This window comes from Propithecus coquereli, unplaced genomic scaffold, assembly GCF_000956105.1.
Source record: "Propithecus coquereli isolate 6110/MARCELLA unplaced genomic scaffold, Pcoq_1.0 Scaffold4, whole genome shotgun sequence".
NCBI classification, from domain to species: domain Eukaryota; kingdom Metazoa; phylum Chordata; class Mammalia; order Primates; family Indriidae; genus Propithecus; species Propithecus coquereli.
In genome coordinates, this window is record NW_012149729.1 from 3552052 (window position 1) to 3567897 (window position 15846).

Here is a 15846-nt window from a genome sequence, read left to right on the forward strand (position 1 = left end):
TCCTTCACCTAGGAGGTGGTAGAACCAGGATCTGAGTGGGGCAGTCAGCTCCAGAATCCATGTTCTTAAATATAATGCTAAACCTCAAAAATTTATAATCAAGTTAGAGGATTATAATTTTTACTTGTAAAATAATTATAGCACAATAACAGGTCATGCATAAATGAGAAAATTATCTGTGTGGTTGTGAAAGAGCCTGGGCTTTGGAGATCACACACACCTGGGCTCTACCTTTAACGAGCCCTGTGGACCTCAACAGACTGCGTATTACAGTCACCTGGAAAACTTGTTAAATTCCCCAAGCCCAGGTTGTACCCCAGACTGATTAAATCAGAATCAGTGGGGCTAGGACTCAGGCATTAGTAGTTTTTAATGCTTTTCAGGTGATTCTAATATGTAGCCAAGGTTGAGACCCACTGTTTAAATTGGACAAATGAATCTTTTCATGATTAAATTTACTTCTCTATAAGAAAATTATGTGTAGCACCAGCTATACTGCCTGATACATAAGAGTTGATGTCTGTATTTTATGTATCTTCCCACCTCCACCCCAAGTAAGCTGTGGTAGTTCAGAATAAAGAGACAGTCATGGAGGTTAGAGTTTTCTGGAAGGTTCTATGGAGCAGATAAAATGTGAACAGGTCTTTATGGGTAGATAAGACTTGAAGACATGGAAGCAAAGGGATGGTACTTTGGGAACAGTGAAGAGATGAGCCTGTCAGGAATGAAACTAAAGAACTGACTGGCCTCTACTTAAACTGCATTATTGAAGAAAAAGAGCACCTTCCAGATGAAAGTTGTTTCTAAAGTTTCCAGATACAGAGAATGGCAGTACTACTAAAAGAAACCACACAGAAAATTCAGGAGAGGTGCTGGTTTTTGAATGGCAAACTAAAGACTATCCTCAAAAGTACTTATTTTTCCATCCATTCTCTTTTAATAATTCCTCTGTCTTTGTCATTCAGAATATAGCTTGCTTTCTAATTCTAATTCGCCCTGGCATGCGTGGTTTGTAATCAATAATCAACCTCTTTCATATCTTTGCCTGGCTTCTTCTAATGCTGTTTGATTTAGACACAGCCTAAAAGTTTAACCTTTGGTGATAAATTCCTCAAGAAAACCTCCTTAGAAAAAAGTTAGAGTCTTCCTTCACAGAGGTCCACTTGAGTGGGTTTATAGCACCACCTCGGACAGAGTTAGAGGGGGTCTTTTAGCTCCTCTTTTCTACCCTCTTGTTTTAGAGAAGAAGGAAATTGAGGCTCAAAGAGTTAAAATAACAGAAGTGAAGTCTCTGAGTCTCCAATTTGCTCATATTTTTATCGTGTCAGGATAGGTCAGCACAAAATCATCGGCTGAAAATGAAATATAGCCCAACAGCCTCTTTGGTAACACTTATAGGAAAACCCACAAACTGGTCTTATAATGAATTTATCTTCATTTTAAAAAGCCGAATTTACTCAGTGAGTTCATGTGTTGACAGAGACTGTGTTTAAACAAAGATTGTTAATTTTCTTTCTAATAGCACCATGGTATGTTGAGGGCATAAATGTGTTTCTGCTAATGAGATTATATTTGATAATCTTTTGAAAGGCCACATTTTCTTCAGATCCCTGAGAATCTAAGAGCATATGCATCCCACCCCCACTCCCCACACTCTCTACCCCTCAACCTTGCTGACAGCTAATTTTGCACAAACGGAGACAGACCCTTTTCGACCACTTGCTGTTAAGGATGAAGAAACGAGTGGCATGCACAAAGATTCAAATATGAGTGCAATTAGTTTGTGGGCATAAAATTGCATCCACATAAAAAGGAGGCCTGATTGGATCTCTCAAAACTTGGCCTCAATAGTTCATACTACTCCATATTTATGCAGTATGCAGTCATAACTCTTTGCATTTTAGTATTGGTTAACAATGCCTTTTATTTATTGTAAGTTAGTAACTGCTTGAAATAGGCATCTGTATAACATCTGTGGGACTGGGATTCATGACATTTTAAATAATACCAGCTCTTAACTAAAACTGTCCAAAAAAGGGGCCATAAATTCTATGTTATGTATATGAACACTGAATGAATCAAAGCTGTGATTTCTGATATAAAACATGATGAGTTTTAGAGAATAACATTCCGAGGAATGATAATGTCTTTTAGAAGAAGTTATTTGATTTATAATTATAGCTCTACATTTAATGAAAATTGGATTTCATCTATTTAAGTGAATCAGATTGGGTGATACAATGGACAAAAAAAAGTTCAACTCTGATTTAGGATTGAAGTGATACATAAAATCATGTAAATGTTAGTACTGAGTCCTAGCTCTATAATGTTATAATATAAAGTGGTTTTTATTTAAGAAGAAAAAATACATCTATATTTTCAATATTGGAAGTGTTAAAGTATAAGTTGTCATATTTCCTTGAAAAAAGTAGTAAATCTTTTCATTATTTATATATCATAAAATGCAATCTGAACTATTTTCCCTAATGTTAATTCTCATTCAATGATCACTGTATAAATTTCTTCTCTCTCCAAATTCGAATAATTACTTTCTCTTTCTTAAGCAAAAAATTTAATTCTAGGTTATGTCTTGCAGTTAAATTATTTCCTAAAGGATAGAAATCAATTTAAGAATTAAAACAATGCAGTCATTCAAGAGTATATTAGCTGGTGTTATTGAAAAAGACATTTTGACATCATTGTATCAACAAGGTTAAAAAGAAAAAAGCATCCACTTTTGCCAAATAACTGTAATATGCTGTTAAAATAAGATTTTGGAACCAGTGTGTGTTTGGCCTTATACACTAAACCCAGAGCTCCTAAATAAACTTCCTTCCAATGTTGTCTACCATGACAACTTTGAAGAGGAGGGAATCCTGCTGTTAGGGAAGGAAACCATCTCTGGCAGCGAATGATACCGTCTTGCAAACTGTCGTCCTGACCTCGCTCAATAACTTTGAGTCTTTGGGGCTTTAGCAGTTCAAGGGTGGAGCAGTTGGTTGTGGTGATTGTGTCCTGGCCCTTCACAGTCTTCTGTGAAAGGGAGGAGCACTGCGTCTTGATTTTAGTTCAGCAACCACTTTAAAATCACATATTAGACACTGGAAAATGAATAAGGCTCAATCTCTTCTCTGGAGGAACACACAATCTAGGGAAGCCATCATCATTAATACGTGTACACTGTAATATATGCACAGATACTCCTATATTTGTATATTATGTCCATTATAAAACATAAAAATACAATTATTAGGTAAAAAAATAAATGCACATATATTTTAATCTTCCCTGGCTTCGCCCTATGGATTTCCCTGTGCCACTCCCTCCCCATCCTGGGGCACATCATTTCACTTTGGAGACCACTGATCAGAGTAAGAGAAAGAAACATATAAATAAATTAACATAATGTGGTAAGTGCTATTGTAGAGATATGTCCAGGATGCTCTGGGAACACAGAGAAGCTACACTGGGAATCTGGTGGTGCAGAAAGGCTTCCTGCAGAGAAAGATACAGCACCAGAAGTTAGGCAAAGACAGAAAGAGGACTTGTAGGCATAGGAAACACTGTGGACAAATAGCTGGAGTTCTAAAGCAGCATTATCACCATAGAGTGAGGCAAAGAGGCTGGAAGGGGGTGGGAAAGGCAGGAAGGGGCCAGATTATAGAGGCTGAGGAGCATGGGCTTGATTTGTGAGTCAATTTGGGGGGCTTCTCTAAAGGGGCCTAGCTACTCAAGTACCAGAAGGCCGCTGTTTTTTGGCAGCCTCTCTGGCAAGGTCCAGGCACAGAGATAGCTTTGTAACAGAGCCTGACGTAAGTTAGCACACATTTAATGGACAGATCAAGCTGCTGCTTCTTGAGGAATCCCAGTAATGTATCTTGAACTTTTTCTTGAAGAACTTTTAACTTGGTGTAGTGGGGGGAATAGAATTGTTTTATGATTGTCGTAAATTGTCATCTGATAAAAAAATTTAACTGGACACATCGGTGTCTCCTTTGTATGTAAACGTATGTATCTCATTTAGCAGGGGATCACAAATCACACCACCTGACACACCATAATGGGTAAATCCCTCCCTATGCACTGACTGTAATTTATTATTTAGAACACATGTTCAAGAATGGGGACGTGCCCACGTTTGTTAACTGTGTGTGCCAAATTGCAATTTGTCCTGCCCATTTGGGAAACTCATTTTCCATTCAAGCTGTGGTGTGAAGTTCATGGCAAGGGTAGAAAAGCTCATGAGCGTTTTCTCAGACTTTTTAGATGAAGGGAAACCTGGGGTCAGGAGAACAGAGCAACAACCGGGAAGCTTGGACAACACACTCCTTGCTCCTCTAATTGCTTTGAAGGCATTCTTAGTCCCAGCTTTGGCCGGAAGGAGAGAAACAGGGAATGAGGAGAGAGGCACCAAAGAAGTGCCTCATTCCAGGTGTGCTCAAGGCTTAGGCAGGACTTAACACTGTAATATAAATTTGATGTCACAATTTCTCTGCCTCTATTAATGGTGAACATATGTGAGACATTAGTGATCATTCCCAAAGACGTTTTAAAATAAAAAGAAATCATTAAAACTGAACTTGTACCCTTTGCAGTTCCTTTGTTCATAACAGATATTTATTTTCTACCTACTATGTACAAATTATGGTGCCAAATGAGTGAACATAATGAGAACAAGTCAGACTCCCTGGCCTCATGATGCTGACATCCTGGGAAGACCGACATTAAATAATGAATTACACAATTATTTCAACAATTGTGATAACTGCTATGTAAGAAAAGTAGAGTTTTATGAAATATGCGGTAAGAAAACAAATCAGAGGCTTATGGAAGGCTCTCTGGTGAGAGTGACTTTTGAGCTGAGATCTGTAGGTGAATATTGATAAACTAGGAAAAGAAGAGAGGGTGAAAAAAGAATTAAATTAATCAAAGTATTTCGAATATTGAAACAATGGATTTAAATTAATTATATGTGTTGTAGTTCATAGTAATGAAAAAAGTAATGTTCTTGATTTTTGGTACAAGGGTAGTTTATGCACATATTTATCTAAAGAGGTTTTTTTGAGAGATGTGACACCCAGTGTGATAGTCACCTTTTATGTCCCCAGATGGACAACTCTTTAGCTCAGACTGTGAAATGGCTTCGATGTAGTCAGAAGAAATAGGTTGTAATCCACAGGTTTCCTCTGGGTGAATCAGCAAACCACAATCCTGCATTAAAATGATAGACATTAGGTTGTCATTAACCTGACCCGTAGTAAAACATTTAAAAAATGAGATTTTCTGTGCCAAATAGCCTTTAAGGATAAAGGGACCAACTATTGTTTACCCTTCTTGGGCCATTGATTTATCAATAGTTATTTGTGCTAAAAGTATTAATAGCTACTTTCATTAGTAGGCTGAATTAGGGGGTCAATATAAATTCCAAAGACAATTCAATCTCTATTTTAACACTGATATTCACGTCATTGCTCTGATAATTTTTAAAAATTTGGGTACAAGTTTTACCTTAAAAAATACCTGTGTCAACTTATAAAAAACAAAACGTACTATTAATATAATAGAAGACAACATATTAAGTGGAAAAGACAGTTAATGTGAGAAGGGAAATGGGAAATATTTGGGGAGAATTTAATTTAACAGATAAATTTCATTTCAACAAACATTTATTAAGAACTCCCAATATGCCAGAAATGAAATAAGATGTATATATTTTATTCAAAACAGGTTCACACATTTATAATAGTAGGCAACATCTCACTGCCCTCAATATCATTATAGAGGCATGTTCTGCACTAAGCAATGCTTTCTCTAGTCTGACAGGTGCAGCAGAGAGCAGCGTGTTGGCTCTATGAAACTTCTCTCCTCTGCTCCAACCACTGCTGCACCTGCAAGCTTGGCCCACTCTCATTTTCTCTTAACTTACTCTGCAAAGCTATCGATACCTGTACCTACCCCTGTGTCCCTTTATCCTACCTCACCTGGTTCTATTGCCACCCTCCTCACTGGGTTCTCTTGGTCTATCACAATTTACAGCATGTAGAAATGCTATCATCTGTGTCTGGATTGCTTTCTCCCTGATTTTTCATGGAGAATATCTTTTTGAGTTTCAGGTCTCAGCCAGGCCTTTCTGAAACTGAAGCACAATTACATATCCCTACTTTTGTCCATGTCAGCACCCGGTGTGTTTCCTTCAAAGTCTTCATCATTTGGTAATTATTTGCTTGCTTGTTATTTGTCCATGCCTTTTCTACTGGATGGAATGCTGTTTGGGAGCAAATAATTATCTCACTCACACATATACCCAGTGCCTGCCATAAGTAGAGGATAACTATTTGTTAGATGCATAAAAGGTTAAATTTGTTTCCCTCTCTGAATCAAAAATTCTCAACAACGGGGAGAAATGATTGGTTTGATCTCCTCTTTGCTCTGTAACTTTGCCTCTAATCAATAATTTCTAGTCACTTTCCCTCATTCTCTCAAATATCCTAACTACCGACTCAGATTCCCAGATCTCATACAAAAATATCCAGGATGTTAAGAAACAAAAAGAATGCGGGTAGTTTGTGAACTTCTTGAAATCTTGACTTAGTATACATGTTTTCATTTTTTAATTCATTACTGAAACTGGTGTTTAGGATATTGATTAAAGGTTAGAAACGTGATTTGTGTTTAAGTGCTCATTATAATAAAATAATTTAAAAAACACAAAGTTTATAATAATGTGAAGAGAAAGTCTGAATAAACATCTATGAATGATATCACACCATATATGTATGCTGTGATACCTGCCCATTTATTTTTGGTGGAGACTGGACTTTTTTATAAGGCTAGGAAAAAATGTCATTATTAATTTATCAGATTGCAAAAAACGTTATGTCAAATGTTAAAGGGTGCAAGAAGAAACAATTAGCATTATATCCTGCTGATGGGAGTGCAATCATTCAGCTGCTTTGGAGAGCAGTTTATACTAAAATAAAAAATTCAGAGACTCTGTAGCCCCGAAACCAGACTTCTCAGGGTCTACTCCAGAAAAAACTTCACGTAATGCATAAGGAACATGTATAAGGATAGATCTAAATGGACAACTAATAGGCAACTCATAGAGCTCTTTAAGATGTGGTTAAGAAAAAAGGCAAAGGTTACAGAACAATTCACACCACCTGAAACACACACGTGTGTATGTGCGCTCACTGAACCAAGAATATACCGAATACTGATTTTATGGGAAGAACTATGTCTCCGTTAAGAGAATAAAAGGAAATCTGGATAATGGTTACCATGTTGGATATTCCTTTTAAATGCAAAACACAAGGTCTGTCCAGACAGTATCCAGCCATGTAACTGTTCTTATTATATTAACCATGGCTGGATATTTTCCGGACAGACTTATCTGCCCATAGTTCTGAATGCTCTAATATCTCCTAAATTTAGGTACTTCAGACTGAGATGCTGTGTTCCATTTATTACTAAAAAAGGTATCTTTCAGCATATATATATCTCCATGCAAATAATGTTTAAACATTTTTAAAAGTCTGGATTTAGAGATAATTTTGCCTGAAAATTCTTGCTTGTTTGGGGTTTCTGTGGGGTGTGTGTGTGTGTGTATGACCATGTCCTTCTACTTATCCAGGGGCCATTAGAAACAGAGTCCAGACCACAGCAGCAAAGGCTTAACTGGTCTCTTCTGTGAAGCTCTGAGTGTAATTGGCACATATCAGTCAATCAGAAAAAATGTGTTGCTACTAGTTTGCTAATGGCTTGTCCTGTGGGGAACCTGAGCAAACTCAATCACTGATGAGTGAGTGGTGGCTACTGCAGGTAGATAAGTCATAGGTATCTTCTCTGAGGAGACACTTGAACTGAAGGGTGTCAAAAATTGAGGGATGAGAAGATGAGAATTCCAAGAGGAAGGAAGAGAATGTCAAAGTCCATGAGGGAAAAGGATTTATCTGACGTCTTGAGTGAAAAAAAAAAGAAAGCCAGTTGAAAAAAACCGATAATGCTGACAATCTATATTATATTTTAATAATCACATCACAGTATCTTTTCTGAGATTGTACCTCTGACATTATCTCTAGAAGGGGTGGGGAACCTGCGACCTTAAGGCTGCATGTGGCCTTTTAGGTCTTTCAGTGCTACCTTTTTTTTTTTTTTTTTCTTGTTGAGACAGAGTCTCGCTTTGTTGCCCGGGCTAGAGTGAGTGTCGTGGCATCAGCCTAGCTCACAGCAACCTCAAACTCCTGGACTCAAGCAATCCTCCTGCCTCAGCCTCCCAAGTAGCTGGGACTACAGGCATGTGCCACCATGCCCGGCTATTTTTCTCTCTCTCTCTCTCTCTCTCTCTCTCTCTCTCTCTCTCTCTATCTATATATATATATTTATATATTTAGTTGTCCAAATCATTTCTTTCTATCTTTTAGTAGAGACGGGGGTCTCGCTCTTGCTCAGGCTGGTCTCGAACTCCTGACCTTGAGCAATCCGCCCGCCTCGGCCTCCGAGAGTGCTAGGATTACAGGCGTGAGCCACCGCGCCCGGCCAGTGCTAACTTTTGATTGAATCCAAATTTGACAGAACAAATCCTTGTATTAAAAGGGGTGCAGCAGGGAAAGATGAGGCTTTTCTTGCCTTCTTTGGTGCTTAAAAAAGAACAATCTTGAAATCAGAAGGCCGCGGTTCCCCACCCCCATATCCTAACCTTGAACTGAAATCTGCATTTCATTGGTCCTAATTCACTTAGGAGCTGCTAAGAACAGATTTGCTGCAATGTTACAAGAAACATATTGTGTTCTGATTCCAAAGCTACTTAAATAAATCACCATGAAAAGAGCAGAGTATTTTTAAATGTTCAATTTTTGTACTTTGCAAATGCCCAAGGACCCCACATTCGAGCCTATGATTATTATAAACATACTGCAGAGCACGGAGAAGCAGAGAGTAAGTGGCCAGACTGGGGGGGCCACTCCTGTTACTTAGAATCTTTGTGTTGTCTTTGTGTTTGAATCATTACCTGATAAGGTGCTGTTTCTGCTTTCTAATGGAGGTTTCCATTGGGCACCTGTTCTATGACACTTGGTAGGTCAGCCCCGTTGGTTCTAGCTAAACAAAAATTCCAGTAAATTTTGAGATAAGACAGGAATCAAAGCAATCTTGAAAGGAAAAATCTCATTAGCATCTCTCAGTTTTTTCTTCACTAGTCGCCTGGTTAGGTTCAGGCATATTGCAAAATAGTGAAGGCTGGAGAGAGGAGAAGGGAAAGAATTTCATTAAGTGATCTCAAGTCCTGTGGCAGACTGCCTTAGGTGCCTACACAAATCCAGTCTCTTTTCTTTTTTAATAGGAAAGCCCTTATTTTGTTGGAGGTAATAAGGTGTCTAGCATTAAAAAAATAATCTATTTCCCAGTCTCTCTTGCAGCTAAAGGTGTTCATGGGACACAGTTCTAGCCAAAGAAACATAAGTGAATGCCAGCTATGAATTTCTGGAAGTTTTACTTCTCTGATGTCACTTTTTCTTCATCACTCTGTTTCTTCTTTCTGCTTGGAATACAAATGCGAGCCAGAAGGATGAGCAGCCATCTTGTGACCATGAGGTAACTGTGAGAAGAAAAATAGAGCCTAGGACATAGATGATGCTATGGAGCTGTAGTGCCAACTTTGGGCTGCTTCCCTCTACACTTTTGATATGGAAGCAAAACAAACTTCTACTTGATCAAGCCACTGTAGAAATGCTGGATGCAGCCAAACTTCTTTCTTCCTGTTAAGAATCTATGAAACCTACTCTTTTCAGGCCACAAGAACCTTTTTGAGTATTCTTTTAGATCTTAAAAGTGATTCATCTCACTAATAAAATTTTTTAAAACAATCTTTAAAGGAAAAAAAACATCATTAGCATCTCTCATTTTTTCACTAGGATGATTAGTCACTTGGTCAGGTTCAGGCATATTAAAAAAATGAACAACGGCTCCTTTGGTCGTCAGTGTCATCTCTTGGAGCCACAGAGTCTGTATACACAGAACAGGTAGTATTTAGTGGATTTGCTTAAAACGGCATTAGCCTCCGAAATCTCCACACTTAAAGTGTATGTTTTGCTGGAGACTTCACAAGGGAGCCCCAAATTACTGAGTAGATTGTCATGGCTCTCAGCAGAGTGCAATAAGATAATTAACAGTGATTTTCTGGTTCAAACTTGTGCAAAGTAAATATGTTTAGCACATAATTTTAAAAATTTACTTAACTTTTCATGGAGTGCTCTAGTGACTAACTTTGAAAGCATTATGTTGCTCCTGGTTTTGCCCCTTGTCTGATGGTTTCTTGTTACCAATTCTTGTGGACGCCCATTTCATTCCTTACAGATATGTTCAGCTGCAAAGGAATAAATAATATGTCTCCTTTTTAATGTGATATTGCTGTGTTTTTAGAGCAATACCAAATTGGACTATTTGAGTTTATAGGTATCTCTAAAACTTACCTACTTTTATTGACCCCAAGGAATCATTCCTTTAAGATAAAAGAATTCTCCCCTTCTCTGGTTAAATAATTTTAAATGCCCGCTTACATTTAAAAATACTCATTCACTCCCTGCAGCGCCCAGCTCCTTCCAGAGGGACCCATTGCATCCTTTTCCCTCAGGATGCAGCCGTTTCCAGTAAGTCAGTAATGATTTCTCAAAACATGCCAATCTTGGCATGGCCACCTCCTTCCAGAAAGGCAGAGAGTCCAGAACAGAGCTGTTCCTCTCCCCACAAGAGATGAAGTAATTTCACTGTTGGCATACCTGGGGGATGTCTTTGGGATCTCATGATGTATTTTCCCCAGTGGAACTACTGGAACACTGAGCAAAGGCACCTGCTGGCACTTTGGAGCCTCTGACACTTTTCCAGGCTCAGACCACGTGAAACCTGAACACTAGCAGATTCCACCACATCTCATATCCTTGGCCCTTGACGCGTGGACCAAAATGCAAGGCCTGCTGTTTATCCCTCCTCTCCTCTAATCTGATTTCACTGGTCCTCTGCCCCTCTCATCCATGGTAAGCAAATCCTTCAACAACCCTCAAAGGCTTCACACAATGTTCCCTCCATCTCCTCACCTTCCCAGAAACCCAGCCCTGTGCTGGGGGGTTGTGGGGGGTGGGGAGTAAACTTGCCATGCAGCCCTGTGGGAAAGGACAACTTGCCCTCTAGCCATGCAGCCCTCTCCTGGGGAGGCTGCCTGCACGGTCAGGAGGTTTACTTTCTCTTATCTCCCACCTGCCTCTTTCAAATCGTCATCCATGGTATTACATTTTATTGTAGCTCATTTTACCTGCTCCTCCCTCGTGACTGTTGTCTACCAACATTTTACTTAGGCTTCCATGTTTACCAGTGTGACACCTTGGTCATTATCATTCTCTCTATTCCACAATTTGCCATCAAATATCCATATGACTCCATTCCATTTCATTCAACAATATCTCTGGACAAACCTCAAAACTTTCAAACAAACCAAAACCTCCCCAACCCCAAATCCAAAAAAATTTCCCCAAAAAAAAAAAAACTTTTTTCCAAACCTAACCCTGCCCGGTCCTGAACCAAGCAAGAATTCCAATCACAAGAATTCCAAACCCCCTTCAAATTGGCCAAAACGGTCAATTCCAACCCCAAAAAAATCAATTCCTCCCTTTTTTAATTTAACAAAAGGGCAAAACAAATCCCCAAACATGGAAAAAACCAAATTAACCCCAAACAAAGGCTCGGTGACACTGGCAAAACTCACACAAATATAAAGATAAACACCAAAAAATATTTCCTGCTTTTGTCTCAGTACTGCCTGGTAATCTTCTTTCTATTATCCTAGTTGGAACTCTTCCCCATTCTCCAGAAAGGCTACTTCAGATTTTCATCATTCTCCTTAGCTCCCCCACTTCAACACCTCCATTGGTCTCACTGGGTGACCTTATCTCCTAATTTATAAACAAAAAGTGAGCCTATTAGACAGTAATTGCTTAATTTCTTGCCACCCACCAATAAACTAACTGTGCCAAGATATCTTTTCTTCCTTTTCTTATGTCGTAGGCAGACTTTCTTCCATCTGTGAAAGTTCACTTCCTTCACTTGTATTTTTCATCTCATTCTTTTCTTCTTTGGAGATGCTCACCTCCTTGGTTTTGTTAATACTTATTATCAAACATCAACTCCTTTGGAGATTCTTCCTCTGTTACCCTGCCCTTAAGGTCCGTCAGTCTCTAAAGTTGTACCCTTGACTCTCTTCCTTTGCATTCTGGAGATAGTTACTTTCATAACATACGCACTCCTTGCAGGATGCTGGCTCTCAAACTATATCCCTGCATAAGCCACTCCTGGGGGTTCCAGACACATATCCACCTGCTTCCTGGACATGCCCTGGGATGTCTCATGGGTATCTCCATTTCAATATAACCATGACAAATTCCATAGGTTCAGTCAAAACCCATTCTGATCTCACTTTTCCATGCATTCTTTTCCTAAAGAGAACACTAATAACACGCCTCCCCTCTTTATCTTATAGCCAAGACTGGCCCCTGACACAATTCCGGCCAGTAAAATGTAAGTAAGTACAAACTTGCTGGGAATTGCAGGGAAAGCTTGTGCTTTTCTGGCACAGAGGTTATTCCTTTCTCTTCTCCCTCTTTTCTTCTTCCCTCCTTTATGGAACAGACACTTGATAGCTGAAACACAACTATCTTGTGTTCTGAGGGAAAAGCCAAGAGAACTGTAGAGACTTTAGTGTTGACATCCTTGATCTGCTGCAACCATCTACTTCTGGACTTCTTGTTGTATAAGAAGAAAATACCTTTTATTTGTTTAAACTACTATTACCTAGGTTTGCTGTTACTCACAAAACAGCTAAAATTGAACTTAAAAATCATCATTCCCAAATGTGTTGTGTTCCCCATAATCTAAACACTGGTGAGCTCGTAAGAGTAAGTTGCCAAGACAGGCACCTCAGTTATCTGAGTTTCCCTTCTCTTCATTTCCCCCAGCATCCAATCAATCCCTAGTCTTTATGTCGATTTTCTTCTCTTGATTTCATTTTTTCTCTTTTGACTTCCATTGACACTATTTTGCTCTGTGTCTTTGTGTTCTTTTACCATGGGAATTGCCTTGACCTCTTAAGAGTTCTTCTCTGCCACCAGTTCTGCTGCCCACCCTTACGTTCATTTTCCGCAGTGTGGCTAAAGTCATTTTGCTAAAGTCATCTTTCTAAAACGCAAATCTTATTACCTCCCATTGCTGCTTGAAATAATTCAAGAGGCTGCACTGAATTTAGAATAAAGTCTGGCTGCTGCCTCCCTCTGTGGCTCTTCCCCATCTAGTCCTATTAACCTTCATGCCACACTCTACTCAACTTGAGTAACTTCTAGCTTGTCCAGGGCTATAATACTTTCTCTGATGTCTTTGTAGGTCTAACTGAAAGCGTTTCATTTTCAAGGTCTGTCTTGAGGCACTTACATTTCCTTTTTTAGGACGTGCACTAAAAGATGACCAAAATTTTTTAGGATTAAACAAAAACTAAATTGCACTGGAAGATGAATTTAGTATAACATGCACTAACATTGTATCAGGAAACCTTCTATCATTACAAAATATTTCATTAGCTCTTGACATAAAGAAATTTTCAGTTTTTATTATAATCATGGTCAGCTGAGCCATTTTATGGATGCCATATATGACATGATATTTTATGATAAGGGCTATAAAGGGAAAATCATGAAATCTTTAGATTTTGAGATTTCTAGTGGTTTTTCATGACTAGGACTTTAGTTTCATTTTGTTTCTTCTATGAAAATCAATCTATAAGACTCATAATTTTGATATTGAAACTTTTTTCTCCTTTTGGCAAGAAGATTGATTTCTTAAACATGTGCTGAGAAACAAAATCCACAAACTGAGGTGTTTGTGACTCACATTGAAGATGCTTACTTTGGAAAAATACATCATAAATAGAGCACAACTTTAGGGGATATTTAAATATGACCATTTATATATTTATGATATGAACTTCTGTCTTTTATGTAGATTACTCATTTTTAAAAATACCATATTCAGGAATTGGGAAAGAGACATTTAAAAAACTTAATTAATTTACCATGTATGAATTGAGTGCCTATTCTGCCACAAGTTTATCGCAAAAATATTTTGCAAATCTCAGTATGAATATCAGTTGCTAGTTGGAGTTCTAACCTGCCTTCCAACCTAACAGAAACCGAGTATAGTCAGGTTTCTAAAGGGTAAAATAGGAGCATAATGATAATCATAATGACAATTGAAATAACTATACTTCTCCAGCATTTACTATATGCCAGGTATCATGTTAAGTAATTTACACATATCATCTCTTTTTTCTCACAAGTCTTCCCTTCATTTTAATGATAAGAAAACAGAAATGCTAAATTACTGAGAGGCAGAATTTAAATGTAGGTCTGTCGCACTTCAGACCTCTGCCACCTCATCTTAATACATTGCTGACTTTCCTAAGGGGAGAGCAAATCATTGCTTTTATAGTCTGATATCAAACCTTACAGGAAAAGTCTAATACTTTATCTCTATTCTCTAACTCCAGCCCAATCACAGCTGAAAGTTGGTTTCTTACAGTCAACTTGCATTGCTTTATGCCTTTTCAAATATAGCCATACCAAGGTTGAGTTTGGTATAGTAAATCAATCCATGACATAAGCCCAGATCAGAAAGTTTGTGATCACCTTTCTGTTTCTGGCATTTAGCAGCCCCCTAGGCATGTGATAAGCATTCAACACGTGGCTCCCAATCACAGATACTGTCAGTGTATGGTATCAATGAAAGAGTTGGATATTGGGATGAGGCCTAGTTCCAGGGAAGAAGCTGTTGGAACAGAGAAGGAAGGCTGGAAATATAAGAGTAATCATAACCCAGCTAGTCCACCCTGGATTCCTTACAGCATGGATATTTGGGGTACTGGAATGGTCTCAGATATAATTCTGGCTCTAATGTTTTCAAGGTCTCCAAAATAAGTGTTGTCTAAATAATTCCCATATGATCTATTTAGCTCTAGAATTTTGTGTTTGTGGGTTTGTGTTTTTTTTTTTTTTGATAAATTCCCAAATGGATTCTTTGTACAGACTTGCATCTTGTTTCGAAGGAATGAATTATTTTCTGTCTTTACATTGTCTCTAAATTTAACAACTCTTTCCTTGTATTGTAGTCAGTCAGCCATAAAATACTAAGTAGCTATGGTGTGATTCACAGTATTAGACATCCAGCGAACATTTATAGAGTAATTAGCTGAAGTATACATTAGCAATAAATAATTACAGCAAAATCTATCTGAAATAATCTTCTAAATACCATATTAATCCTAAAACTGAATTATTTCAAGAAGAAAAGAGAGCAATGCATATAAATCCATGTTAAGAGACATTTACATTCTTTATGGAGGGCAATTTGAAAACATCTCTCAACATAATTGCATATACCTTTAAACCAGCAATTATACTGTTAAGACTTCATCCTACAGATATACTTTATAAAGTATGCAAAGACACATGTACAAGGAAATTGACTAGGGCACTTCCTATGATAACAGAAAGCTTGACACAACTCAAGTGTTCATTAATAGGGGAGTAGATAAATAACTTATCATTTATCTATATAATGGAATATTTTGCAATTCTTAGAAAAGACAAATGCAAAGTGAAGATATTGAGGGATATGTAAGCTATATTATTAAAAGCAAGCAGAACATGATGTATACCATGATCTTATTTAAGTAAAATAAAGTGTTAGATATTATATGTGCTTGACTGTGCATATATAAGTTCTGGAATGATACACAGGAAACTCCAAACAGTG

At 38.0% G+C, this 15846-nt stretch overlaps 1 protein-coding gene across 1 annotated transcript in view; it reads right to left on the reverse strand.

Moving 5' to 3' along the window:
* CPED1 (cadherin-like and PC-esterase domain containing 1) overlaps window positions 1-15846 on the reverse strand; it is a 330870-nt gene that overhangs the window by 39885 nt on the left and 275139 nt on the right. Inside the window, exon 10 of the mRNA XM_012652732.1 lies at window positions 5094-5211. Within this exon, the coding sequence (XP_012508186.1) occupies window positions 5094-5211 (118 nt within the window). The remainder of the gene's footprint in view (window positions 1-5093; window positions 5212-15846) is intronic.